Here is a 26,950-nt window from a genome sequence, read left to right on the forward strand (position 1 = left end):
CAGGTCTGTGACCTTTCAGTAGAACTGAGGAAAGTTACAGATGGAAGAGATTTTGTGTTAGTCTGAACAGTACCCTGGTAGAGGCATGATTGGGAGATGCTGGTGTTGGACTGGGGTGTCCAACTTAAAAATCACACAACACCAGGTTATAGTCCAAAAGGTTTAATTGGAAAAACACCTATTGTTACAGCTAACCTGAGAATGCAACTTTTTTTTTTAAAAAAAGGTTTTGTAATTTACATATGAAAGAAGCGAAACTATCATGGTATTCGAACAGATGAAAGACTCAACAGAGGTAATTTCAGTTAAATCACACTGTAAATTTTTGCTATAAATTCTGTGCTTTAGAATTGTGTCCTCCACTATCACCTGATGAGGGAGCGGTGCTCCGAAAGCTAGTGTGCTTCCAATTAAACCTGTTGGACTTATAACCTGATGTTGTGTGATTTTTATCTCTGGTGGAAGCAGGGAACGTAGTATTGGTTAGGTCTCTGTTAGGGCAGGAGATTGGATGGATGTTCATTGATTTGCATATTGGAAGTGAGTGATGGCAGAGTTTGAGGCACATGTAGTAGCATCCTAACTCTAGGCCAGGAGAACCAAGTTCAAATCCTGCCTGGTCCAGAGGTGTGCAATGAAATTACTGAACTGGATGATTAGACTCTATCAATTGACCTCCTATCAACCGGGGCACTTGCTTCTCAGCTGCTACTGCATCGCAGCAGGCAACCCACTTCCCTGGCCTGTGACCCTGTTAGGTTTCACAACCTGCAGCTTGTCTAACGTGTTTTAAAACACACCACCTTGTCCACCTTCTAAGTGCAGCCTCCACTTGGTTCTCTGGCCTTAAGTATGTTCTGCCCGCTGTTGTTTTCACTCTTATGCATTCTCTCTCTCTCTCTCTCTTACTCACTCACTCACTCACTCATTCTTCTCTCTCTCTTTTCTCTCTCTCTCTCTTTTCTCTTTCTCTCTCTCTCTCTTTTCTCTTTCTCTCTCTCTCTCTTTTTCTTTCTCTCTCTCTCTCTTTTTCTTTCTCTCTCTCTCTTTTCTCTCTCTTTCTCTCTTCTCTCTCTCTCTCTCTCTCTCTCTCTCTCTCTCTCTCTCTCTGTCTCTCTGTCTCTCTGTCTCTCTGTCTCTCTGTCTCTCTGTCTCTCTGTCTCTCTGTCTCTCTGTCTCTCTGTCTCTCTGTCTCTCTGTCTCTTTTCTTCTCTCTCTCTCTTCTCTCTCTCTCTCATCTCTCTCTCTTATCTCTCTCTCTCTCTTTTCTCTCTCTCTCTCCTCTCTCTTTTCTCTCTCATCTCTCTCTCTCTCTCTCACGCGCTCACTCTCTCTCACACACACACTGCCTTTGTCGTCTTCCTCCTGGACAGTGTATCTTCATGCCACTTGTGTTCACGTTATGGTAATTCTTATGACTTGTTCATTCATTTGCTAAAGAAAGGAAAGAACATAACAACATGCAGCAGACCTTTGAGCCTGAAGGGATTCTAGAACTCCATAGTCAAAAAAAACTGCTTTTGAAGTGCAGTCACTGTGTTCTGGGGTGTGATGTCCATTTCTGTCCAGCAACCTCTCTCAAACAACAATGTGATCTGATGTGGCCTTAACTCCCTTTTGTGCCTTATTACACTCCCCTGCCCCCAGACATAACCCTTGACTCCCTTCTCAATCAAAAATCTATTTAATTCAGTCATGAACGTATTTAATGACCCTGTACTGCTTGCTGGGGAAGCTTCAAGCATCCAACAGCTCAAGAGATAAAATTCCTCCTCAACTCTGCATGAAATTTGAGATCCCTGATTTTAAAACTGTCCTTCCACCCCCTCAGGCAACATCTCCTGAGCATTTACCCTCCACAACCTCCTTAGAATCGTTGTTTATTTCAATAATATAACCTGTCATCCTTCCAAACTCCAATGAGTATAGACCCAGCCATTCAACCTTTCCTCATAAAACAATCCCTTTTACCTCTGAAATTATACTCGTGAACCTTCTCTGAACCAATGCGGGTATGCCCCTCCTGAGGTGTGGTGATTGTGATTACGCACAATACTCTAAATGTGTTGTCAGCAATGGCTTCTTTACTAGTGTACTCCATTGCCTTGGCAGTGAAGTGCTGCACTTGTTCTAACTGATTCATGTACAAGGGCAGTTTGGTCCCTCTGTCAAACAGTATTCAGCAGCCATTGTCCATTTAATGCTCTACACTAGTGGATTGAGAAACTCCTGATTGACCATGTCTATTTATAATTCTTCCCTTCTCTAAAAGTTGATACTTTCCTGCGCTAGTACATCCAAGCAGTCCTTCTATCTGAATATTACATGCTATGTGGTCTTAAGTGTAAAGCTAATGGGTGCTTTTTGTCTCCACATTGGAGAGACAGAATGCAAAAGGTTCAGGGAACATCTATGGTCAGAATGCTCCAATCAACCCCACCTTCTAGTCGCCATCCATTTCAACTCCCCCCTTCCCATTCCCCTGATGACACATCCATCCTGGGCCACCTCCACTGTCAACACAAGGCCCCACACAAAATGGAGGAAGAACGACTTGTCTTCCACCTCGGGAATTTATGACCATTCAGCCTTAATTTAGAATCAAAAAGTGTGGTGCTGGAAAAGCACAGCAGATCAGGAAGCATCCGAGGAGCAGGAGAGTTGACATTTTCGGCATAAGCCCTTCCAAAAAAAATTAACTTGGCTGTAGTAGCGGGTCTGCATCAGGATGTGGTTGAAGAGGAGATGACCTGGGTGGGTGCAGTGAGAAAGAGAGAGACTCATTGAGATCCTTGTGGAGGGAGGAGGAGAACTTCTTCAAGATGGGCATCTTTGGAAGAACCTTCGCAATAAGGTTTTCAGCAACTAGAAGAAAGTGAGGACTGCAGATGTAGGAGAATCCGAGTTGAAAAGTGTGGTGCTGGAAAAGCACAGCAGGTCAGACAGCATCCGAGGAGCAGGAGAGTTGACGTTTCAGGCATAAGCCTTGACGTAGAATTCACCAGCTTCCAAATCTCCCCACCTCATCCCAGGCCGAGCCCTACCTCTCCATCCCACCCCACCTAACCTGACCCTATCTTTCCATCTTCCTTCCCACCTATCTGCTCCAGTCTTCCCACAGCCACCACCTACCTGTATCCACCTAGTGCCATCCCACCCACCTTTTCCCCAGCAAACCCCCCATTTATTTTGCAGACCCCTTCCCCTCTGCTTGTTCTGAAGAAAGGTTCCGACCTGGAACGTTAATTCCCTTCCTTCTCCAATGCTGCTTGAGCTGCTGTGCCTTTGCCCTACCGATATCCGGCATTTGTAGTTCTCACGATCTCCTGTCCTTTCTCCATCCACCACCCCTCAACAAACACATTTCCAGCAGAGTTATTCAGACTCCTCTTTCCCATCCTGAATTCAGGAGCACTGAGGGCAACTGGGGAAGCCTTGCTTCCTTCCTTCTGTCTGCCTGCCTGCCTAACTGAATGACGACTGAGGTCAGCAAGGACATAACCCTGAGCCTTTGTAGCCTGACTGCTGCTTGTCAAATCTGCCGAGCCATCGAGGGACTGCTTCTGAATAATTTATGCTCTGAATGTTCCGGAATGCAGTAAATCGTTTTACTTGGGTTGCGTTTTACACAGCAGCTTCCCTGCCTCTGCTCAGTAACACATCGATTCGAGGCGATATGCCTGTAGTTTAAAACACCACAGGGAGACTGAACTCCGATTTGTCTAGTGTTAATGCCAGTAATGTTTTTCTTCAGTTGGACAAATTTTGTCTGCATTAAAGTGAAGGATGTTAGTTCTGGGAAAATGGAGCAGTTTTTATTTTGGACACCCAGAATTAAGCGCTCCCTGTTCAGAAATAGCACAGATGGATGCCAAGTAAAGCTTCCTGTACTGCAGTGCAACAATTTACATTGGCGTGAAGAGATTGTGGCATCTTTTCTCCTCGTTCTGTGAGGCAGCCTTCTAAATGCCTGTCCCACTGAAGTGGCTAAAGCTCATGGCATCGCGTTGAAGGGAGACGAGCATTTTGCAAACTTAGTGTTATGGTCCCAGTCAATGGTAATGCTGCAGAAGTCACATTTCAGAGTGAAGCCTGATTTGCTGGACTGTAATTTAGGGTGGCATGGTGGCTTAGTGTTTAGCACTGCTGCCTCACAGCTCCAGGGACCCGGGTTCGATTCCACTCGCTGGCGATTGTCTGTCTGCGTGGAGTTTGCACGTTCTGTCTCGGCCTGGGTTTCCTCTGGGTGCTCCGGTTTCCTTCCACGGTCCAAAGGTGTGAAGGTTAGGTGAATTGGCCATGGGAAATGCAGGGACAAAGTGAGACTGTGTCTGGTCTGGGTGGGATGCTGTTTGGAGGGCTGGCATAAACTTGATTGACTGACCGAACTGTAGAGATATGTGGTTCTAATTTTTATTTTTGCTGTTTGGTTACCATGGTCAGCTGCTGAATATTTTCTCAGACACTGCCAATGTGTTGTCGAATGAAAGAGCATCAACGTTTATTAAACAGAAGGAAAAATATGATTTATAAGACAATTTGAAATGATATTACAAGCAAAGGTACAAAGCAACATTTAGATCTTTTCCCAGCAATACCCTTTACAGATTCTCAATCCCAGTGAAATAACACTCCTATTTTCATTTTAAAATTTCTTACTTGCCTGACAAAATCGCAAGAATTTCTTCACACTCTCACCATATGTGTTTCTTTCTGTTGTGATCTTTGAGACTTAAACTTAGAAAATTCAGCGAGGTAACCTCATTAAACTCTGAGGAGAAATAAAGCAAGGCATTCTCCAGCAACTTTGACTATTTTTGGATGGACCTTCTGAACTGAACCACCTTCTGCCATCTGCCTCTGTTTATTGCTCTAAAATCTCAATGTAGTAAATTTTAATATCACCTTTTAAATAATAGCCAAATACTGCAATTGCTGGAGATTTGAAATGAAGCCAGAAAGTGCTGAAGAATTGCAACAGCTCTGACAGCATCTGTGGCGAGAGAAGCAAAGCTATTGCTCGGAGTCTTAAAATGACCCTTTGTTGGAACTGAAGGGGTTTTAAAATGTGGGAAGAAAGAACTGAGGGCATTCTTGGTAATATTGCAGATAAAACAAAGATAGGTGGAGGGGTGGGTAGTATTGAGGAGGCGGGGAGGCTGCAGACAGGTTAGGAGAGTGGACACAGAAGTGGCAGATAGAGTACAATCTGGGAAAGTGAGAGGTCTTGCACTTTGGTTGGAAGAATAGAGGCATGGACTGCTTTCTAACTGGGGAGAAAATTCAGAAATCTGAAGTGTAAAGGGACTGGGGAGACCTAGTCCAGGTTTCTCTTCAGGTAAATTTACAGATTGTATTTGCCTCCTAACTACTGAATCATTCATTTCGAGAGGACCAGAATATAAAAGCAGGGGTGTACTTCTGAGGCTTTAGCCAGCTCTGGTCGGACCAAATTTAGAGTATTATGAGTAATGTTTGGCCCCATATCTGAGAAAGGGTGTACTGGCTCTGGAGAGGGTCCAGAAGAGGTTCACAAGAATGACCCCAGGAATGAAAGGGTTAACATATGAGGAACATTTGAGGATTTTGGGTTTGTAGAAGGAAAGGTGGCTCTGGTTGAAGCTTCCAGAATATTGAACGACCTGGACAGAGTGGACATTGGGAAGATGTTTCCAGTGGGGAGAAAGTGAGGACTGCAGATGCTGGAGATCAGAGCTAAAAATGTGTTGCTGGAAAAGCGCAGCAGGTCAGGCAGCATCCAAGGAACAGGAGAATCGACATTTCGGGCATGAGCCCTCCTTCAGGAATGAGGAGAGTGTGTCCAGCCAGGCTAAGATAAAAGGTAGGGAGGAGGGACTTGGGGGAGGGGCGTTGGAAATGCGATAGGTGGAAGGAGGTCAAGGTGAGGGTGATAGGCCGGAGTGGGAGTGGGAGCGGAGAGGTCAGGAAGAAGATTGCAGGTTAGGAAGGTGGTGCTGAGTTCGAGGGATTTGACTGAGTCAAGGTGGGGGGAGGGGAAATGAGGAAACTGGAGAAATCTGAGTTCATCCCTTGTGGTTGGAGGGTTCTTAGGCGGAAGATGAGGCGCTCTTCCTCCAACCGTCATGTTGTTATGGTCTGGCGATGGAGGAGTCCAAGGACCTGCATGTCCTTGGTGGAGTGGGAGGGGGAGTTGAAGTGTTGAGCCACGATTGCTATGGTTTGGCGATGGAGGAGTCCAAGGACCTGCATGTGGCGATGGAGGAGTCCAATGGATGTTTCCATTGGCAGGAGAGATGGGGACCCGAGGGCACAGCCTGAGAGTGAAGGGAAGACCCTTTAGAATGAAGATGAGAAACTTGTTCTGAGAGTGGTGAATCTATGGAATTCATTGCCACAGAAGGCCATGGAGGTCAGATCATTGAGTATATTTAAAACAGAGATAACTTCTTGGTTTGCCAAGGAGGATCAAAGGTTATGAGGTAAAAAGGGGTTGGAAAACCTATCAACCATGATTGAGTGGCAGAGCAGACTTGATTGACTGACTGGCTTAAATTCTGCTCATATGTCTTCTGATTTTTATACTATTGACAATGTTGTTGGGGGTGGGGTGGGGTGGGGAGAACCAAGGGGGAACAGATGGTGAGGCCGCAAACAGCAAAAGGCAAAGACGGTGCTGATGATTGTGGAGACGGCAAGTAGGTGTTAATAGCAGAAAATACATCAACTTTGAGAACAAGCAATGCAGCTTCTGTAGTGATTTAACTCAAGTGATATAATTTGTAGGAAATACTGTCTTGAGAGCTACTGGAAAAAGTGCATTCTTGACCACCTTTTCGTTTTGAGAAGAAAGCAAATCATCCGCACAGAACAGAAAACCAAAAACTAACTTATCTCTACTTTCAAAATCAAATTTCCAAATAAAAATATATGACAAGCATTCATCACACTAAGCGGTGTCTTAAAATGGGTTGTCAGAAGTGTGACCCAGTGCTGACTGAAAATTGTTTCATAAGCAAAGCCTTCAAAATCATCAACTTTGTTTCCTCAGGCATTAAATCAAAAGCAGCAGAGGAGGCTCTGGATTTGTTCACCATTAGTTTTGAGGCTTCTTCTGTCGAAATCACTGACAGATTGGGGTTAGGCTGGATAGATATAACTGAAGGAAGAGAAATGTTTAACAACTTAAATTTGTACTTAGCCTGAGTTTCTTCATGGCGGTTGTACAGAATACACACTTGCCACCTGTTTCTTTGGTGCACTGAATTGTGTAAACAGCTTTCAAATTTCACCCAAAACTGTCTTCTGGCCTCTTGTGCATGTGTGTGAGTTTATATCTTCGATATAACAAACCTTGAAATAAACTGTGCAAAACCACAGGATGTTTACTTGATTATAACCAATGTCTAAGATGTTTATGTTTTTATGTTGGTTTGGACAGCTAACTCAGTCCTCAGACACAAGCCCAAAGGGGGTTTATATGTATTTATGATATGGATTGGCAGGCATAGACCTCTGTCTTTCTTTTCTGGGATTGTAGATTGAATCCTCACAGGAAGCATATTGAAAACTAACAAAATTTGAGTTTCCATTTGGCTGACTCTTTGCCTCTATTATGATGTGGGTGAATTACTATTTGGAAACTTTGTCTGAAGTGAACATGGAAAGAGAGAGGGTTTTTTTTCCGCAGATCATTCTTTGCCGGTGAGTTGAATTAGCTATGCTTATTGAAAATACCTCTAGTGTTTTTGTGGTCACTGCATAGTTTGAGCCTGTATGGGTAAGTAATCTATTATAGGCAGTTTTTTTTTTGTTAAGGAGCTTCCTTTATTTACACTCAGTTAAAATAGCAGTTATTGTAACGTGAAGATCTCTAGTTTTCTATCCTACTAAAACAAATGGTGTTTTGTTTTGTGTGGGTGGGTGGGAGGGTGGGAGAAAGCACTGCAGGGATGGGAGTGGAGGTGAAATCAGGACACGACTGCAAAGTATTAGTTTTGTGGGTTGCCACTTGGCGAGAGCCAGGGTGCTAGTTCAGGAGGTTGGTGCCAACACAGTGCTGTCAGAACTGGGCAGAGTTGGACAATCTATATTTGTGTAGATCAACTCTCCGAGTTGATGGAGAATGACCAGGGGTGTGGGTAAAGTGATCTGTGACTGGGTGGATGTGATTAGTTTCTTGTTTGTTTATTGCTGATGCTGTGCAGTTGACAATTCATAAGGATACCCATTTGGGTTGCCAGTATTCAATAACCTCCTGTCTCCATCCTCTCTCTTTCCAGTTTTGCTCCATACCAAATAACCCTTTTGTCCCTTATTTCTTTTTGTTTCTTTGTTATAGAAATAACAAATATTGAAAGAAAGTGAGTAAAAGCACCGTTGTTTTTTTTTTCCCCTGAGGTTACTCCCAGGGGTGTCCAGGTGATGACTCTTGAATTCCTGAGGCATTTAGTCTCTTTCATGGAACTCTAAGTACGGACTTTCAATCTGCAGGGGGGTGGGTGGAGGGGAATGTTCCAGAAGGTCACAAGCAACTTGTAATACTAGAGGGGGGCAGTTCTGCGATGCATTCAAACATGACACTAATGTTAACAGTGCCTTTTATTGAAGTGAATAGGTGCTTTGGGCACTGGGTTAGCTTGTAAACAGTTCTCTGAGCCCTGCAGGCTCCATTCAATTCCAGCGTAGATTGATCGCTGGAAAGGTTAGGGCCATGCAGTTTTAAAGGTCCTTCACATTCTTAACCCATTTCCTGGTGACCACAGCCCAGATTGTTATCAAGTAGACTTCCATGGTCAGTGTAAAGGGAAGGGATGACTGAGGCAAAATGTGCTCTTTTTAAAGTTGGGAATTCAACGTTACCACAAGGGATGTGTCACGGAAGGTTTCACACAGGCCCCATTCAGCACTAGTCTAATTTGGTGGCTATGGATACTGCCAGAGTTTCTTTTCTTTTAATAAAAAGTTCAATTTTTCAAAACTGATTCCCTTTTGTTCCACCCAGCAGCAACATCTGATCCTCTGAAACCATATCACTGAAGCACACTGGTAATATCTCTTTAGGAAGTCGAGTAAAGAGAGACTGGAATTTAATTGGTGCCTTTTGTAACCTCAGCACATCGGAAGTGTATTCAAGCCAGTGAGGTACCTTTTTTTTTTGAAAGGTTGTCACTGTTCTGTTGCTACAAGAGGTCTATTGTTGACAACTGTGAACATTCGGTGGATCCTCTGGGGTAAGTGGGGGTGGTGTGAAGGAGGGGAGTTGCCACTACAGTTAGAGGCCACAGCTGGGAAGTGTCGGTGATGGTCCCAGGCAACCGGGAAAGATGAGGGAATGTTTACATCAGAAAAACAGTTAGGAGTGAGGCATACCAAGCTGACGAAGGGACAGTGCTCGGAAAGCTTGTGATTACAAATAAACCTGTTGGACTATAAACCCGGTGTTGTGACTTCTGACCAAATATTGCTGATCTGGTTAATTTTGATCTTGCCTAGTATATGTCCTGTGTGGTGTAACCTGCGTGCCTTACTGTCTAGTTTCTTTTCACCCTATATGCTATAGGTCCTTGCTTACTACGATCTGCCTGTTGTGCTCGCAAACAAAGCTTTTCACTGTACTTAGGTACAGGTGGCAATGAATGAAATCTTTTATCCTTACTGTGTTTGTTCCTCTCTTGGTTACCACCCCCCCCCCCCCCCCCCCCCCCCACCCCCACCCCCACCGAATGTTTAGAGTCATCGAGTCCTACAGCATAGCAACCGGCCCTTTGGCCCAGTCTGGTCCATGCTGATCAAAATGTCCACCCACGTTAACTCCATTTCCCTGCACTTGGCCCATTTCCTTCTAAACCTTTCCTATCCATGTATTTGTCCAAATGTCTTTTAAATGTTGTTCATGACCTGCCTCAACCACTTCCACTGGCAGCTCATTCCATACATGCATCGCCCTCTGTGTAAAAAAAAAAAAAAAAAATGCACGTCAGGTTCCCTTTTATTCTTTCCTCTCTCACCTTAAACTGATGCCCTCCAGCCCTCGATTCCCCAACCCTGGGAAAAAGACTATGTGTGTTCATCCTATCCATGCTGTCTCATGATCTTATACACTTCTAGAAGTCTCCCCCCTCAGTCTCCTGTGCTCTAAAGAAAAAAGTCCTAAATTGTCTAACCTCTCCCTATAACTCAGACCTTTGAGTCCAGGCAACATCCTTGTAAATTTCTTCTGCACTCTTTCCAGTTTAATAACATCCTTCCTGTAACAAAGTGACCAAAACTGAACACAATACTCTAATGCAGCCTCACCAATGTCCTGTACAACTGCAACATAACTTCCCAACTTGTATACTCAGTGCCCTGACTGATGAAGGTCAGTGCATCAAAAGTCGCCTTCACTGCCCTGTCTACCTGTGACTCCATTTTCAGAGAACCATGCAACAAGCTCTTTCTCTTCCAAACCCTACCTGCCAATGACTAGGAGCCCAAATTCAAACTGACCTTGGCCAGGATTCTACTTCTGGATGCCCAGTGGGCTTATTCAGTTCATGGACATTGGGCAGATGAAGCCTGAAATCTCATGTTGAATGAGCCTCGGGCCTATCTATTTGGAGGCTGGGATCATTAGCCCAATGTCCAGCTCGGCCAGTGTGAAGCTATTCATGCTTCAGGCATACTGTTAGCAAGAAGGAAACCATAACGGATGTACATGAGGGGAATCAACTTTAAAGGGCAGCAGGGATAGTTTTGGGAGTTGTAACTGATTGGATTGTTCTACAGAGGGCTGTTATAGGCTTTCTGGGTTTTCTTGCCCATCTCTGCCCTCCTGGCTTGAATCTGGGTCTCTAAGGAACAGTTGTATTCTTTTGGTCTCTTGTCAAATCAAGCTTTCTTTCTCCAACTAATTTAATAGGTATTTGTGAGATATTTGGCAGTTCTAGAAAATTCACATGTCCATCTGCAAATGTATGGATTGCACGAGGAGATAATTGTTAAACTTTTTAGCTTAGTCTCCAGGTGGAGTGTTTCCTGTGTTGGGTACAAGGTTCAGGAATACAGCACACAACTTTCTATACATTCAGCTAAATCAGTGGAAGGTGGCCCTAATCTGTACCATATTTTCACATTTCACAGAGCTCTCCTCAGAGAGAGTTTAAGTTTAAAGTTCACTTCTTGTGGTTCAACAATGAAATTAAACAGAACTTTGGTAGGATATCAGTAAAGTCTTTAAATGGAGAGCTCAGGGCATGGAGAGATTTGGATCTCCTAGTACGTGAATCACAAATAAGTTAGGCAGCAGATGCAGCAAGGAATAAGGAAAGCATATGGAATCCCTACAGGGCAGAAAGAGGCCATTCAGCCCATCAGGTCTGCATTGACCCTCCAGAGTGCATCCCACCCAGATCCAGCCCTTCTAATCTATACCTGTTACCCCATACTTAGCAGTTTGCAGATGACACCAGAATTGGAGGTGTAGTGGACAGCGAAGAGGGTTACCTCGGATTACATCGGGATCTTGATTAGATGGGCCAATGGGCTGAGAAGTGGCAGATGGAGTTTAATTTAGATAAATGTGAGGTGCTCCATTTTGGGAAAGCAAGTCTTAGCAGGACTTCTACAGTTGATGCTAAGTCCTAGAGAGTGTTGCTGAATAAAGAGATTCATAGCTCCTTGAAAGTGGTGTCACAGGTAGATAGGATAGTGAAGAAAGCGTTTGGTATGCTTTCCTTTATTGGTCAGCGTATGGAGTACAGGAGTTGGGATGTCATGTTGCGGCTGTTCAGGACATTGGTTAGGCCACTTTTGGAATATTACATGCAGTTCTGGTCTCTTTCCTATCGGAAAGATGTTATGAAACTTGAAAGGGTTCAGTAAAGATTTACAAGGATGTTGCCAGGGTTGGAGGATTTGAGCTATAGGGAGAGTTTGAAGAGGCTGGAGCTGTTTTACCTGGAGCATTGGAGGCTGAGGTGTGACCTTTATAGAGGCCTATAAAATCATGAGGGGCATGAATAGGATAAATAGACAAAGTCTTTCCCCTGGGATTGGGGAGTCCAGAACTGGAGGGCATAGGTTTAGGGTGAGAGAGGAAAGATATAAAAGGGACCTAAGAGGCAACTTTTTCACATGGAGGGTGGTATGTGTATGGAATGAGCTGCCAGAGGAAGTGGTGGAGGCTGGTACAATTGCAGCATTTAAGAGGTATCTGGATGGGCATATGAATAGGAAGGGTTTGGAGGGATATGGGCCGCGTGCTGGCAGGTGGGACTAGATTGGGTTGGGATATCTGGTTGGCGTGGACGAGTTGGACCGAAGGGTCTGTTTCAGTGCTGTACATCTGTATGACTCAATGACTCTAATTTGTTTTCTCTGAGGGCCATTAGTCTTTGGGATGTTCTTCCCTCGACAGTAATGAAGCCCGGATCATTGAGTTTGTTGAAGTCTAAATTATAAAGATTTTTGCTAAACCCAGATGTCAAGGGTATTGGAGGGAAAACAGCAAAGTGGAGTTGAGACCAAAGATCAGCCATGATGTGAGTGAATACAAGAGCAGGTTAGAGATTTAAGAGTGGATAACGCATCACCTGATTTTCAAAAACATGTCCACCACCTTCAGAGCAGTGGACAGTGAGCTGGAGATCCAGATCAAGAGTGTGGTGAATTCCCCCCGGATGCTGCCTGACCTGCTGTGCTTTTTCAACAGCACACTCTCCCAACCACCACCTTCAGAGTCCAAGTCAGGAGTGAGATGGGACACTTCCACTTGCCTGGAGGAGTGCAGCTCCAGCAACACTCAAGAAGCTTGACACCATCCAGGACAAAGCAGCTCACTGGAATGGCACCACATCCACAAACATCCACCCCCTCCTCCACTGTAGCATTGTTTACTATCAGAAGATGCATTGCAGAAGTTCACCAAGGCTCCTTCAACAGCATCTTCCAACCTCATGACCACTACCCTCTAGAAGGAGATTCCTCAAAACGGCACCTGCAAGATGGCCTCACAAAATACTTAATGAAATGACATTGTCATTGTCCAGTGGAATTTCTCACTGAAGAAAAACTTCTGATTGAAAGTCTTAAACTAATGAAGCAGAGCATTTGCTTACCAGCCATTTAACCCAAAGTAAATCTACGGAATCATCATAAACGTTGGCAACATGATTCAAATTCTGTCAGTTTCATCTCCACAGTAATTGACAGTAATCACCCCTTTTAGTTGTGGTAATTATACAGTGAGTGGCCGGAATTCTCAAAAAGGACAGTTTCTGTTGCTCGAAACAGGAATACCAAAATCTAGTGGAATAACCTAGTGGACCAGATGGTGCTGGTTTTATGGCTCAAGAATGCCAGGATCTGTTGTTTGCACTAAGTGTAAATTAGTTTTATTTGTAGTTTGAGGGAGTTCAGAAGCTCAGCACAAGTCATATCATGTCGTTCACAAGTCACTTCTCTCAATCTTTAAATGCAGGGTATACAGTCTTTCCTGAAACGTTGTAGCTTAGCTACACTACAATAGAATGTTCCTTCGTGGAAGAGGCTGATATTTTCATGTCACTAACACATCATTATTTTAGACCTTTGGAACACTAGTGTTAATTAAATGCAAACCGGCATACTGGCAGTCAAAATGGAGTTGATTGTAACTGGGATACAGAAAATAGTATCAGATTTAATTTGGATATGATTCCTAACATCCGTATTACACTATAACCCACTATTATTTCTATTCCTGAAAGACTCAATACTTCTAAAAGATCCTTGATACCAAGTTACTAAGTTTAGACATTAATGTAGAAGTATGGCACAAGTTGGTATTTCTGTGCAGTTTATTTGTGCAGTACATTTCACTGCAGCATGAGAAGTGGGTTTTATTTTTTAAAGGAAACTTCAAGCTGCCCTTGTGATTTTTACATCAGTATGCAAAGGATCAGAAATGGCACCTGTCAACAGATAATTATCCTTCCACATAAACAGACTCTTTGAAATGAATTTTAAAATAATAAATCACTGATGCAGATGGGAATAATATCGTACAGATCATTTATCTTTTCTGGCAGTAACTCTTTAACCACCTTGGACTGTCAACTAACTTTGAACTTCTGGGTGCAAACAGCAGAAAGAAAACATACATTGTGGTTAGCTTAGACTGTTTCAGGACAGACCAACAGGAGTGTGTTTTGGAGCACAAATATATATAAAGGTCTGGAATTTCAACTGAAGAAAGCCTAAGAGGCAAGAATCGAGATGAGTCAGATGTTAGTCACAATTTTTCTGTAAATCCTGGGATTCAGGCGTGTAACAGGAACATCAGTTTGCGTTTGTATCATGTCTTTAATGAAGCTGTTGAGTATCCTCAGAGTGTGGCACTAGATGAAACAAGTGTTGTGCCAAGCCATTTCCTGACTGCATGATGGAGCTTTAGTTTTGAAGAGAACATTTACAGAGAGTGGATCCCAGGCATGTGGAAGGGTATGCTGCTAATGGGTTACAAAAAGAGGAGGAGGCAATTTGCTGAAGACTCTAATAGAACAAGCTAACTACTGATGAGCAACAACGGTCAGAGCTGAATGTAAGATTGGAGAAGATGATAAAGATGAGGGTGGTAGATAAAAACACAAAATAGGATCAGGAGGTAGCCATTTGGCTCTCTGAGCCTGATCCAGCATTCCATATCATCATGACTGATTTGTCTATCCTGTTACCACATTCTCCCCATACCATCTTGATTCCTGTAGCCCCCCAGAACTGGACGTAACTCCTTAATAACATCCAGTGTTTTGGCCTTGACTGCTTTTTCTGGCAGGGAATTCCACAAGTTTACCACTCTCTTGGGTGAAGAAGTTTCTTTTCATCGCAATCCTGAATGGCCTGCCCTGAATCCTTAGAGTGTTCAACACTCTATCTAGAATCCCCAGTCATTGGGAACATCCTTCCACTGTTTACTTAATCCTTTTAGGATTTTATTGGTTAATCCTCAATCTTCTAAACCCCAGTGAGTGCAGTCATGACCAGACTAGTCTCTCTCTTCATATATCAGCCCTGCCATTACAGTCTGGTGAACCTTTTTATTCCACTTCCTCCATAACCAGAACATCCATCTTCCAATAAGGAGACCAAAACTGCACACAATATTTCAGATCTCTTTCCCAGTCTATGGATGGTTAAAAAACACCGAAAATTTGAAGGATGAGGACAAGAATGGGGATTGAGACACTGAGGAACAGCATCCCTGGGTAAGGGTTCAAAGGTAAGAGCAATGATCAGTTTGACCTGATTTGGAACTGCATTTGTGCCAACAGAGTTCCTTTAAACAAATAAGGTTCATGCAGCACAGGGAATGGGCAACCTGCAGGCAGAGAATTGGGAGTACCCTCATCTAGAAGTGACAAAGGTGCATCGTGGGATTTTAATGTAATGGGGCTGAGCTGGCCAGTGAAATGTGATGGCAAATAAACGGTTATGGAGATGTTGCTGTGAGCCCACATCTCCAGGTTAGGCTTAACTTGTGAACAGGCGAAAATGAGGCAGATGCTGGAGATTAGAGTCGAGAGCGTGGTGCTGGAAAAGCACAGCTGGTCAGGCAGCATCCGAGGAGCAGGAAATTCAACGTTTTAGGCAAAAGCTTTTCATCAGGAATCCAACTTGTGAACAGTCTAACTCAATCTGAGACCATGACTGGTAAAGGAGTTGGAGTTGATGGCAAAGGAAAGGAGATTATGGGCAGACCCAGTGCTGATAGATGAGGTCTTTGCTGCGTTAAGCTGGAGCAAATAATGACTGATCAGGTAATGACTGAATGTTCGAGAAACATTGACAGCATGGGGGCAGTTGAAGTGATGGGATGGAAAAATAGAGCTTGATGGCAGTCGCCTCCCATTACGAAACCATCATCTCCCAGACCATCCACAACCTCATCACTTCTAGGGATCTCCCACCCACAGCCTCCAACCTCATAATCCGGGAGCCTCGCACTGCCCAGTTCTACCTCTTACCCAAAATTCACAAACTGCCCCAACTGGGGCATTGTCTCAGCCTGCTCCTGTCCCACTGAACTCCTCTCCGCATACTTTGACACTGTCCTGTCCCTCTTAGTCCAGGAACTCCCCACATGTGTTCGGGACATGACCCATTCCCTTCACCACCTCAAAGACTTTTGTTTCCCCTGGCCCCCAATGTCTCATCTTCACCATGGGCCCCAGCAATGCCTGCCTCTGTCGGGTATGTGGAACAGTCTGTGTTTTTTCCTCTGCTACATCGATGACTGACTCTATCAGTGCTATCTTGATTTCCCATGAGGAGGTTGAATAGTTCATAACTTCACTAACACCTTTCACCCTGACCTCAAATTCACCTGGACCAACTCGGACACCTCCCTCGGGCCCTGGGGCCCACAGCTTCATTCCTGATGAAGGGCTTACGCCTGAAATGTCGATTCTCCTGCTCCTTGGATGCTGCCTGACCTGCTGTGATTTTCTAGCATGTCACACTCAGCAGTGAAATACCTGTTGAAGTTGATTCTGTCTTTGTGCATTGTGTTGCTATGTGGCAATAGATGCATAAGAAACAAATGTGATTGGGATAGGTTTGTGTGGGACTCTAGAGAAGATGAAAATACAGGGGGTGAAGATTTACTTGCTGTCTGACTCTCAAAAAGGAGCCATGATATTAAATAGAATACATGAATGCAGTATGCTATTTCAACCTCTTTCAATAGATGCAATTCTCTCTGAAATGTCCACATGGTGCATTCTCTCTGTAAGGATCATGTCCTCTGCTATGTCCGTAGTAAAGACAAGACATTCTCTGTGGGTTGCTTAAGACACACTTACTTACACCACCAGTTGCAATTTTGAATGAAAAGTCATATCTAACTTTAATTTGTGCCAAGTGTGGTATGCAAATCTATGGTCTAGGTTAAACTGGACTGTGGGATGACAGCATGAGACTTCATGTAGCTAATGGTCACACACTACACTGAATGGAAGTATAGTGGAGTGAAAAATTAGCTGTACAAATTGTTGATGTCTATTGTGTTTCCTGCACACTTTTTGAATCTGAGGAGAAAGTGAGGTCTGCAGATGCTGGAGATCAAAGTTGAAACTTTATTGCTGGAACAGCACAGCAGGTCAGGCAGCATCCAGGGAACAGGAGATTCGACGTTTCGGGCCTGTGCCCGAAACGTCGAATCTCCTGTTCCCTGGATGCTGCCTGACCTGCTGTGCTGTTCCAGCAATAAAGTTTCAACTTTTTGAATCCACCTTGCTTATCTTGATTTATATGATTAGAGCTTTTCCAATTATCACTAAGCATTCATAGCTGGGGGAGAGAGCCACCAAGAATTGTAGGTGTCTACATATGTGTCCTTAACAGGAAAATGCAAGTTTTAACCCAACAGTATTCAAATAATGGGAAAAGAAAGGATGCTATAGTCTGGGGACATCTCCATCAGCAAAACCTTGCCAATTGGTCATTTGCCACCTTACTGTCCACAGCTCTGTGTAACACACTTGTCCTTGAAGCAGAGAGTGGTGCATCTAAATATTGCTGTAGACATGTGCTTTTAAATCTGTGATTGATACATAAGGACAGTTTTGAAAAAAAAAATTATTGTTATTGGATTAGGTTCCCTACAGTGTGGAAACAGGCCCTTCGGCCCAACAAGTCCACACCGACCCTCCGAAGAGTAACCCACCCAGACCCATTCCCTCTGACTAATGCACCTAACACTATGGGCAATTTAGCATGGCCAATTCACCTGACCTGCACATCTTTGGACTGTGGGAGGAAACCGGGGCACCCGGAGGAAACCCACGCAGACACTGGGAGAATGTGTAAACTCCACACAGACTGTCACCTGAGGCTGGAATAGAACCCAAGTCTCTGGTGCTGTGAGGCAGCAGTGCTAACCACTGAGCCACCGTGCTGCCCACTGCTGAGAGAGTTCTTGCATTGATTGCAAGAATGATGTCTTTGATGAAATGCTGACCTAAGATTCCCTATATGAGAGAATACATGTCCTTATTTTGAAGGAGAGGAGTTCCTCCTGCTGTCTTTTGCTTTTTCCCCAACCAGCACACAATCTGGCCATTGCCAAGTTGCTGTCGATCACACCTTTCTGGTCACATTGGCTGCTGATGTTCTACAGCACCGACTCCATTTCACTAGTACATCAGAGATTATAAAGTGCTTTGAGAGATCCCAGGATTGTTGTAAAAAAAAAGCACAATGTAAATTGAAGTCTTTCTGCCTTTGAAGCTCCTAAGGGAAAGGATGAAAAATATAATGCAATTAATCACAGAAATAATACCTTGCTTCAAAGAAGTGCTCATGGATATCCCGGTTCTCATTGATTTGTTTACTTCGGTGTGCTTGTGATTTCTCCAACATGCATAATCATTGTCATACTTTGGCCCAAGCAGCAACTGTCAAACTAGAACAAAACTGACTGAACCCAGTCATTCACTCCATCATTACAGTAATCTTAAGTGATTGCTCCCACGTCTTGGCAATCTCTCAGACTGCTGTGCCAACGTTTGAAAGTTTCTTAGAAAAAATGTAATCTCTTTTTAACAAGTCATGTGGGCTGAAATAGAAATCTTAATTGGCAATTTCTGAAAGTAATTGCCCACCGGGTAAAACATTTTGTAAGCTTGACTTTTGTCATGTCATGCTACCCATTTAGGAAAGTACTTGAGCAACTGTTTAATTCCACACAGCATTAACCACTTGACTGTCAGAATCCCCAATGTAGTCTGACATACGGCAATGTTTTTCCATTGAGTTCACAAGTGTGACCAGACATGCATAGAATTACAGCCACTAATGCAATGTACAGATGACCTGGCAGGCATTTGGTTGGTTTGTCTGTTACAGTCCATCTTAATACAGAAGGAACCAAGGATATGCTTGGATGTAACCAACTGCTAAAGAAATTGTACTTCTCAAAGAAAAGTTAAGAAACTTCAGCGCAATTCAGATCAAAAAGGAGCATCCATGAACAGTGACAAATGACAGCTCTCTAGAGACAAAGTGCGATGAGTGTTTGATCCAAACATCTGTCACAGGCAGAAGCAGATGATAAATTACCCACTCAGAACTGACAGGAATGTAACCAGTGAATAGTTATACCTGCAGGCCATGTCTTGGAATAATGGTTTGAGAATCTAGGATAGCAGGGTATTTCATTGGGATAGAAAATTTAAATGTTAGGTGGAAACTTAAGGCATTAAGTGGAGGTTGAAGGTATAAGGTGAAGATTTGAAAGCTTCAAACATATTTTAGCTATCCGTTGTAAGAGAGAATGGGTCTGAAGCATTCTTGGATATGGTATGAGTACGGAATAGTTGATATTTCAACTGGGTATTAAAAGAACAGTTGCATATAACTTTTATTCCTATTAATGGTCGGTGCAGTTTAGACAACTTCTGAATTAACTTCTCCAAATTAGTTTGCATTATCAAGTTTTTGGTGTATTTACTATTTAAATTTCTTTTGATATTTTCCAAAATGCCTTAAGACTGATCTGAATTACTTAAAGTATTGTCACTTTTATGCAATTATAGGGAAATGGGTCAACCAAGTTGGATGCAGCAAGGCCCACCAAACGATAATTAAATGGATGACCACCAACTCTCTAATCGATTTCATGATGGGCTTTGTTCAGGGTTTTGGGAGAAAATTCCTTCTCTTCAAAATAACACAGTGGAATCTTTACCCTTGTTGTAAATGGATGGGGATGGACATGGAATGCTTGGGCAGTATTTGCGAGAGGTGACCGGGATCTTGCATGTTTCCCAGAGAGCCATTCGGAGCCCAATCTCACATCTTATTTATTTTTTGTTAGTGTGATTTTCACGAAGCTTATCGATAAATTCTGTAGCTGACTGATTTCCATCAAAATTTCTCGCATCTAGCAGAACATAACTGAGCAAATATGCTTATCTTTAAATAAAGTTTAAGTACAGGAATTGAGTACTTCTTGATCTGGTACTTGGCAATATGAATCTTGAGTATTATTGGAAAAACAACAAGTTTTGTTGAAACTTTTCATCATGCGCCCATCAGAACAATTTAGAATATCAATTCAAGGTGATACACAACATCTGTGCAGCCTGAGAGGGGAATGCTGATTGATTAGCAACAGAACTCAATTGATAGAGGCAGTGCCATGGAGTATGTAGCAATTGATGATGATTTAACAGTTAATTGCCAAGCTTTATTAAAAAGCTGTGTCACATGCTGGGGGAAAAAATAAACACTACCACAGTTAGTGTGGGGTTATATAAAAAAACAAATGTCGAAAAAAAAGTAAACAGGGAATTATCACACAGTTTTGCCCTTTGATGTCAAGGGCACTGCTTGTCACTGGCCACTCAGGTGTTTTCCTTTCGAGAGCTGGATCAGTGTGAGTGTGTGCACGTACAAGGACTCTCCTCCTTGAAGGGGACTGTCCCTGGACCAGAGGAAAAAAAAGCTGTGTCACACACAACATGGGTGTGGGGGGCGGGAAAATAAGCACTACCGCAGTTACGCGGTAATGTGGGGGGTAACAAAAAGAAACAGGAGTGTCAGACTTTCTGTTCAGTCTGACAAAGAAAGAAAGAAGAAAAATATAAATAAAAAGCTGTGTAGTGTGTCAGGGTAATCCACAAGCCGGATAGCGCATGGAGGTCGGCAAAAGGGTGGGTAGACCGTCCTCAGCACTGTCACCCAAGGCGGGTTCCTGGGCCAGAAGGCGCAAAGGGCGGTTAGGGAAGCTGGAAGGTGTGTAGGCCACCCTGACCGCTGTCATCCTGGGGGTGGGAAACAGGCTGGGCTGTCCTAGAGGTGGTCGGAAGGTGTGTCAGGGCGGACTGAGAACTGGAAGGATCATGGGATGGACCAAGAGCTGGAAGGGGCGAGCTGCCTTAGAATGGCCGGAAGGTGGGAGGGCCGGTGGCTTGCTGGCATCTGTACTGTATGCTGTGTTATTTATGTAATTGGACTGTCTTTTATGTATGAATGTCACTTACTGTTTTGTAATGAGTGAAATTGGGTTTTGCGGTTTATCCTCATTTCCCTGAAAACTGGTTGAACGGTAGGGTTTGGGGCCTGGTTTTGCCATTCCTCTCCTTTTGTAAAATTGTTGTTTTTCTGTATACAGCTGTTAATGTTAATTGTTTTGTAAACTGTGTATTGTTTAATAAAATATTAAAAAAGAGGGGGGAAAAAATGCTGTGTGTCATGAAGCCTGGCTGATCACATCAAACAGCATACCCCTCTGGCTGCTCGCAAAAGCAAGGTTACTGGCTGGATCCAATTAGCCTATGCTTGCAAAACCCGGCATGGTGGTCTCAGCCCAGTGGGGACAGTTTCCAGGTTTGACTGTCTTGTCCTGGTAGCATGGCAGCTCAGCCCAGTGTGGAGGTCTTGTTCCGTGTGCTCCTGCAGCAGGCAGTTTCATCCTAGCATGGCTGTCACCTTGTCCCAGACGATGGTCTCAGTTGGCATGTCAGTCTCCAGGTTTAGTCTTTGGCGGTATCTTCTGGATATTTCAGTATTTCTCATTTTAATTGGCTTTCTCTGAACTGAAATTAATCTGAAATGAACTTTGTCTTCATTTTTTACTTCTTATCTATGACTTGTGACTTTAATACAGGTGCCAAGGGATGGCAACTTATAAAACTTTTTACTTTTTCTTTTGAAGAAGTATATATGACAATAAATTTCTATGTTCTATTCTAATTAAGGAAATCCCAATGAAGTAGGTGCTTCTTGGACACTTAACTGAACAGTGGAGCCCCTTCCCTGGAACAATACCCGACAGGGTGCGGGTGACAGTAGTTCACAGCTATCCATTGCGCCTGCAGCACGAGGAAGGTAGTGGTTGCTGCTGGCATACAATCCATCCAAGGCATGGGAATGTTTCAGTATCCTGGGCACCAGGTAGTTGATGACTGTCAAACATGGTGTGAGGATGCACGTGGGGTCAGGGTGTTGGCAGTCACCCTGCCCTGTCTAACCCTGCCTACTGATGCCAGGTGCCTCTGCCGTGAGGGGCCATCCCTGGGTGCCCACAAGCATCAGTTTACTTCTGTTCCCAATGTGATCAGTCTCCCACCCACCATTTGCATAGCACTTTGGGATAAGGCCGTTGGGTGGACATTGGTGGGCTGGAAAGGCTACCCATGAGTCATCCCAGCCATGGGGTTAATTGTTAAATGTTAATTAATATCCCATGGAGCTGAGATAGTAATAGATTCCCTACCTATCTCCCTTGTGTCTGATCAAATGCTGGGTTGCAACCTGACCTCACCTCCTGTTTTAAACTTGGAGGTTCTCCAGGCTAGCTATTACCATTCGTAAACAGGGGTGGCCTTTTCGGTTTTCGGCCTGTTTCATGACCAGTCTGATGGAATGTGCTAAGCACATGCCATGTTGGGGATTAACAAGAGTATGCAACACTATCTCTATTAGGTGAAAACAGTGTACCTATACTCCCAGCAGGAGCATGTGCAAGTTGCATGTTCTCCCCGTGTCAGCGTGGGTTTCCTCCGGGTGCTCCGGTTTCCTCCCACAGTCACAAAGATGTGCAGGTCAGGTGAATTGGCCATGCTAAATTGTCCGTAGTGTTAGGTAAGGTATGGGTGGGTTGCGCTTCGGCGGGGCGGTGTGGACTTGTTAGGCCGAAGGGCCTGTTTCCACATTGTAAGTAATCTAATCTTAACACAAAAGATAACACCAGTTTGGTGCTGAATTTTTTTTTAACCTGAATTGGTGTTGCAAATTTTTTCTGCAGTTGTACACACGAGTGAGGAAATGAAGAGCAGAACAAAGATTGTTTTGATTATGAAAACAGATCAGTCTTTTTCCTGTGCTCCCCATAGTTGTCATGGTCACAGTTAACTGTTTGCCATTATACCTGTTTTGTTGCAAATTAATGAAATGAAGCCTGACAATTCAGATTTTTGCTTCAGGCACTTTTTTTTTTTTACTACGTCATGTGATCGAGGACCTAAAGTGACTTGAAAATATATTTCCAACAGAAAATCTGTCCTGATGCTGCAAAGTAGATCCTGGGTGTAGTCAGGTACAGTGTACATGGTGGTGCAAGGTTGAATTTAAGGAGATTGTATTTCACACGATCACAAATCATCATCCATTCGGTGAAGGCCAGTCAGCCTATTTTGATTCGTCCGTTCAGAAGAGGCCTGTCCTTGAATGTTGCTGAGAAAAGCATCATGTTGTCAAAGCCCTTTGTCTTGCATTGGTCAGGATTAATGCAAGAATGCCGGTTTTCAACCAAACACAATAGTTTATGCTACAGATGAAAAACTTAATTTCCTGCAATATGTAAAATCCCCTTGTAGTTTTATATTGTTCATTAAATGTCAGGGGTAGCATTCTTGCCTCTGTCTAAAGGTTTTGTTTTCACACCAAAAACCTGAGTGCTTAAATGCAGTTTTTTGAGGGAGTGCTACACTGTTCAAGGAGTTACTTTCAGATGAAATATCCACTTTGCACTCTTCCCATCCCCCTTCTGTTAACGTGAAAAATCCCCTGACATTCGAAGAAAAGCAGGGATGTTTTCCCCAGAGTCTTGGCTAATATTGATCCTTCAATCAGCATCACTAAAAAAGATTATCTCATTGTTGTGTTTTATTTTTGCTACATGCAAGTTGGTTGTTTGTTTTTATCTACAGTAGTGACGTATCGAAAGTAGCTAATTATCTGGTAAGTCATTCTGAGACATCTTGACAGTGTGTGAGGTGCTATATAAATGCATGTCACTCTTTTAAATCTCTCTTGCTCTTTAAATTTTTGCCTCAGATCTATTTTCTTAATCAGTTTCAAACATTTAGAAGTTACCTTAATCTCAGTTTTTAACACATTTAGGGAACCACGTTTTCCTTTTAGTCCAGTAACTGAACGCGGATGTCAGATATTCCTGTATTGCTAAAATACCTAGAGAGTTTTGCAACTTGAGAAAACAAGTGGGATTGTTTGGTGTACTTTGTTAGCTGCACAAAACTGTTGTTTTTGGAGCGTAATGGTTATGTTGTGATAGCGGCATCTTGAGTCTTTAAGGAAAAACTGCTCGCTGACTGCCCTTGGATTGGTTCATTTGTTGACTCGTGTGTACAGAGCAGCCAAAGAGTTCTAATACACCAAAAGACCTAGGTCATCAAATTGAAGGCTGATTATTGCTCTGCAGGCAACATAATGTTGTCATTGATTAAAATCAAAAGAACAGTGAGAAACTGCTTTCCACCTTGTGGCCTGGACTTTTCATCCATAATATTGGTGTCAAGCTGTCTTTTTGTTTCTTATTCATGAATAAATGTGTGCTTGTGGTTTGACAAGGGCATAAAAAGCACAGTAGTAAATTAGCTTTTTTCCCCTCCTGTTAAAGCATTTATTTTCAAATAATAGTTATTTTCTTGTTAATGACACAACCTCGTGTGAGTTACTTGTGTCCTGCATAGCAGTCCATCAGGCAAGTTGATTATCTTGTTCACTTGAGTATTTAGATGTTTGTGATGGTGTACACAGTACTGGGGCTTAGTTAAAGATGGACTATTTCCAATTGGGTCTTAACTCAATTTAATAGAAAGTAGCAATTGAGTTTGGACTACTTTGGGTATTAAATAATCTTAAATTACTGAATATCATCCTGACACCATCTTCCAAAATTGATATGAAATTTTAATTATTCTATCTTGCAATATGATGAGGAAATGCCGGTACTGGGGTGGACAAAGAAGTAATACGATACCAGGTTATAGTCCAACAGGCTTATTTGCGATCACAAGCTTTCAGAGCCCTGCCCCTTCCTCAGGTGAAACCTTGTTAAAATTCTCGAACCGATTCACCTGATGAAGGAACAGTGCCCTGAAAGCTTGTGATTTCAGATAAACCTGTTGGACTATAACCTGGTGTCATGTGACTTCTGATTTTACCATGGAATAAAAAAAGTTGGCCTGATGACTGTGTTCGCCCTATTGATTATCATTACAAACCCATCTGGTTCTATAATGTCATTTTTTAGTGAAGGAAATATGTTATCCATACTTGGTCTGGCCTACGTGGGTCTCCAGACTCTCAGCAGTGTAATGTTGACCCTTAACTGCCCTCTGGGCAATAGGAATAAGCGGCAAATGCTGGCCGAGCCAGTGACACCCCGCCCCCATCCCATGAAGCTATAAGCTGATAAGTCCTTTCTCACTATTCAGACCTTGCAGTATGCAACACGTGCATACATAGACAGTAAAGAAACTTCAGATTCGCTAGTGTATTGAAAAGCCCCAAAAAAATTTTGGATAGCCTTTCAAATCTGATGTCTGTGTTTATTCTTAGAGCTCAAATCAGAAACTGTGGACCCTGACAGAGAAATTGAACCAGAGAGATGATGCAGTAGCTAGGCTTCAGAAGGATAAGCAACAATTGGAGAAATTCATCAAGGTGAGCTCTTTCAACAAATGAAGACAGGAAATGGTGCAAATGCTCAGCAGCTGTCAGCATCCGTCAAGCAAGTTCTTTGTCAGTGACTTTTTTTTTCACCAGAAACTGCGGTTCTGGTGAAAGGTCTCATCAAACTGACACATTAATGCTCTTCTCTACATCGGGGGGACCAAACATTATCTTAGGGAATGGTTCACTGAGCATCTTAGCCAGGCCTAAAGGGGCTGAACAGACCTCCCCAGTCCCTGCCCATTTTAATTCCCCTTCCCATTCCCTTTCTGATAGACTCCTTCATTGCCACAATAAACCAAACCACAAATGGGAGGAACAACACCTCCTCCTCCTCTTCAGCCTAGGCAGCCTACAGCCCCGAAGGCTCAACATTTAGTACTCCAATTTCAAATCAGCTCTCTTCTCTTATCCTGGCTCCCTTCCCAACCCCTCCCCCCAACCGGATTCACTCCTCCCATTGATCAGCAGGTTGTACCCTCTATCTGTCTTCATCTATCCCTACTTCACCACCTTGCCTCCACCACCCCCTTCATCTGCAGCAGCCCCTAAACTCACACACCTTTCCCCCCCCCCCCCCCCCAACCCCCGTCCCGTCCTGAAGAAGGGTAACAACTGAAATGTCGACTTGTCCACGTTTTGATGCTGCCTGGCTTGCTGTGTTCTTCTTCTCTTTCTCCACCAGCTGCAGACTGTTTTCAGCATTTTCAGGTTCCCCAGTTGTTTCCCTTTACATTGAAACTCCACGAGCGCTTGCATACAGACTCTGTCTAAGTGGGAAACCAAGTATTGTTGCATGTTTATAGAAAACTTCAGCAATCGAAGATATGGCCCCTCTTAAAAGAAAAATTATTTAATATACTTTTGGCAGTGAATATGTGCTTTTTGTTGTCAGAAGGCATTTTAATTTGAAGATTGTATCAGATTTCAATCCAGGCAGTTACAAATTTAAACCACTGCACTTTCAAAGTGGGACCTTTCAGCATATGAAATTAAAGGGCATCTGTAATATCTCCCAGTTTCCTATGGTGACCATGGTGTGATTGTTTAAAGGCAGCCGACTGTAAAGACCTGGATATCATTAATTTTAGGCACGGCTCCTTCAGCTCACAATGCTGCTTTCAGCCATATTTGGATTGCACTTCATCATATCACTGCAGTCAGGAAGTCTGGTCCCACAGTGCAAGATAATATGGCTTGGAGTAGAGGTCTGTCTTGATTCAGATTTACAGCAACTTCATTCCCAATTGTTGATGGGTTATTAATGTAAGTGTGTGCCATGCTAACCTGTATGAACTCCCCCACCTGTCAAACGTTGTCAGTGCCCAGGCAGCCAGCACTGGTTGTGGTAATGGAGCCTTTCTTGATGTGACTTTATTGTGGTTCTGAACCATATTTCACAGCAAGGATGGGGTACAAGTGTGCCCTCTGACTCCTGAGGAGGAGGTGCCAAGAGGTAAGAGGAGAATTGAGACTGATGATTGGGTATAGTAAAATCACAGAATCATTGGGTCGGGAAGAGATAATT

At 43.4% G+C, this 26,950-nt stretch overlaps 1 protein-coding gene across 12 annotated transcripts in view; it reads left to right on the forward strand.

Moving 5' to 3' along the window:
• Positions 1-26,950, forward strand: part of LOC122562023 (putative uncharacterized protein MYH16) — a 276,206-nt gene that overhangs the window by 110,540 nt on the left and 138,716 nt on the right. For 6 of the 12 annotated variants that reach the window (XM_088000458.1, XM_088000463.1, XM_088000459.1 and 3 more), the window contains one exon: positions 25,309-25,413. The exons of the other annotated variants lie outside the window; for them this stretch is intronic. In XM_088000458.1, the coding sequence (XP_087856584.1) occupies positions 25,309-25,413 (105 nt within the window). The remainder of the gene's footprint in view (positions 1-25,308; positions 25,414-26,950) is intronic. 12 annotated transcript variants of the gene reach the window in all.

Source organism: Chiloscyllium plagiosum, unplaced genomic scaffold, assembly GCF_037043375.1.
Source record: "Chiloscyllium plagiosum isolate Xiang-an unplaced genomic scaffold, Cpla_swu_hap1 HiC_scaffold_25, whole genome shotgun sequence".
In the NCBI taxonomy this organism is placed as follows: domain Eukaryota; kingdom Metazoa; phylum Chordata; class Chondrichthyes; order Orectolobiformes; family Hemiscylliidae; genus Chiloscyllium; species Chiloscyllium plagiosum.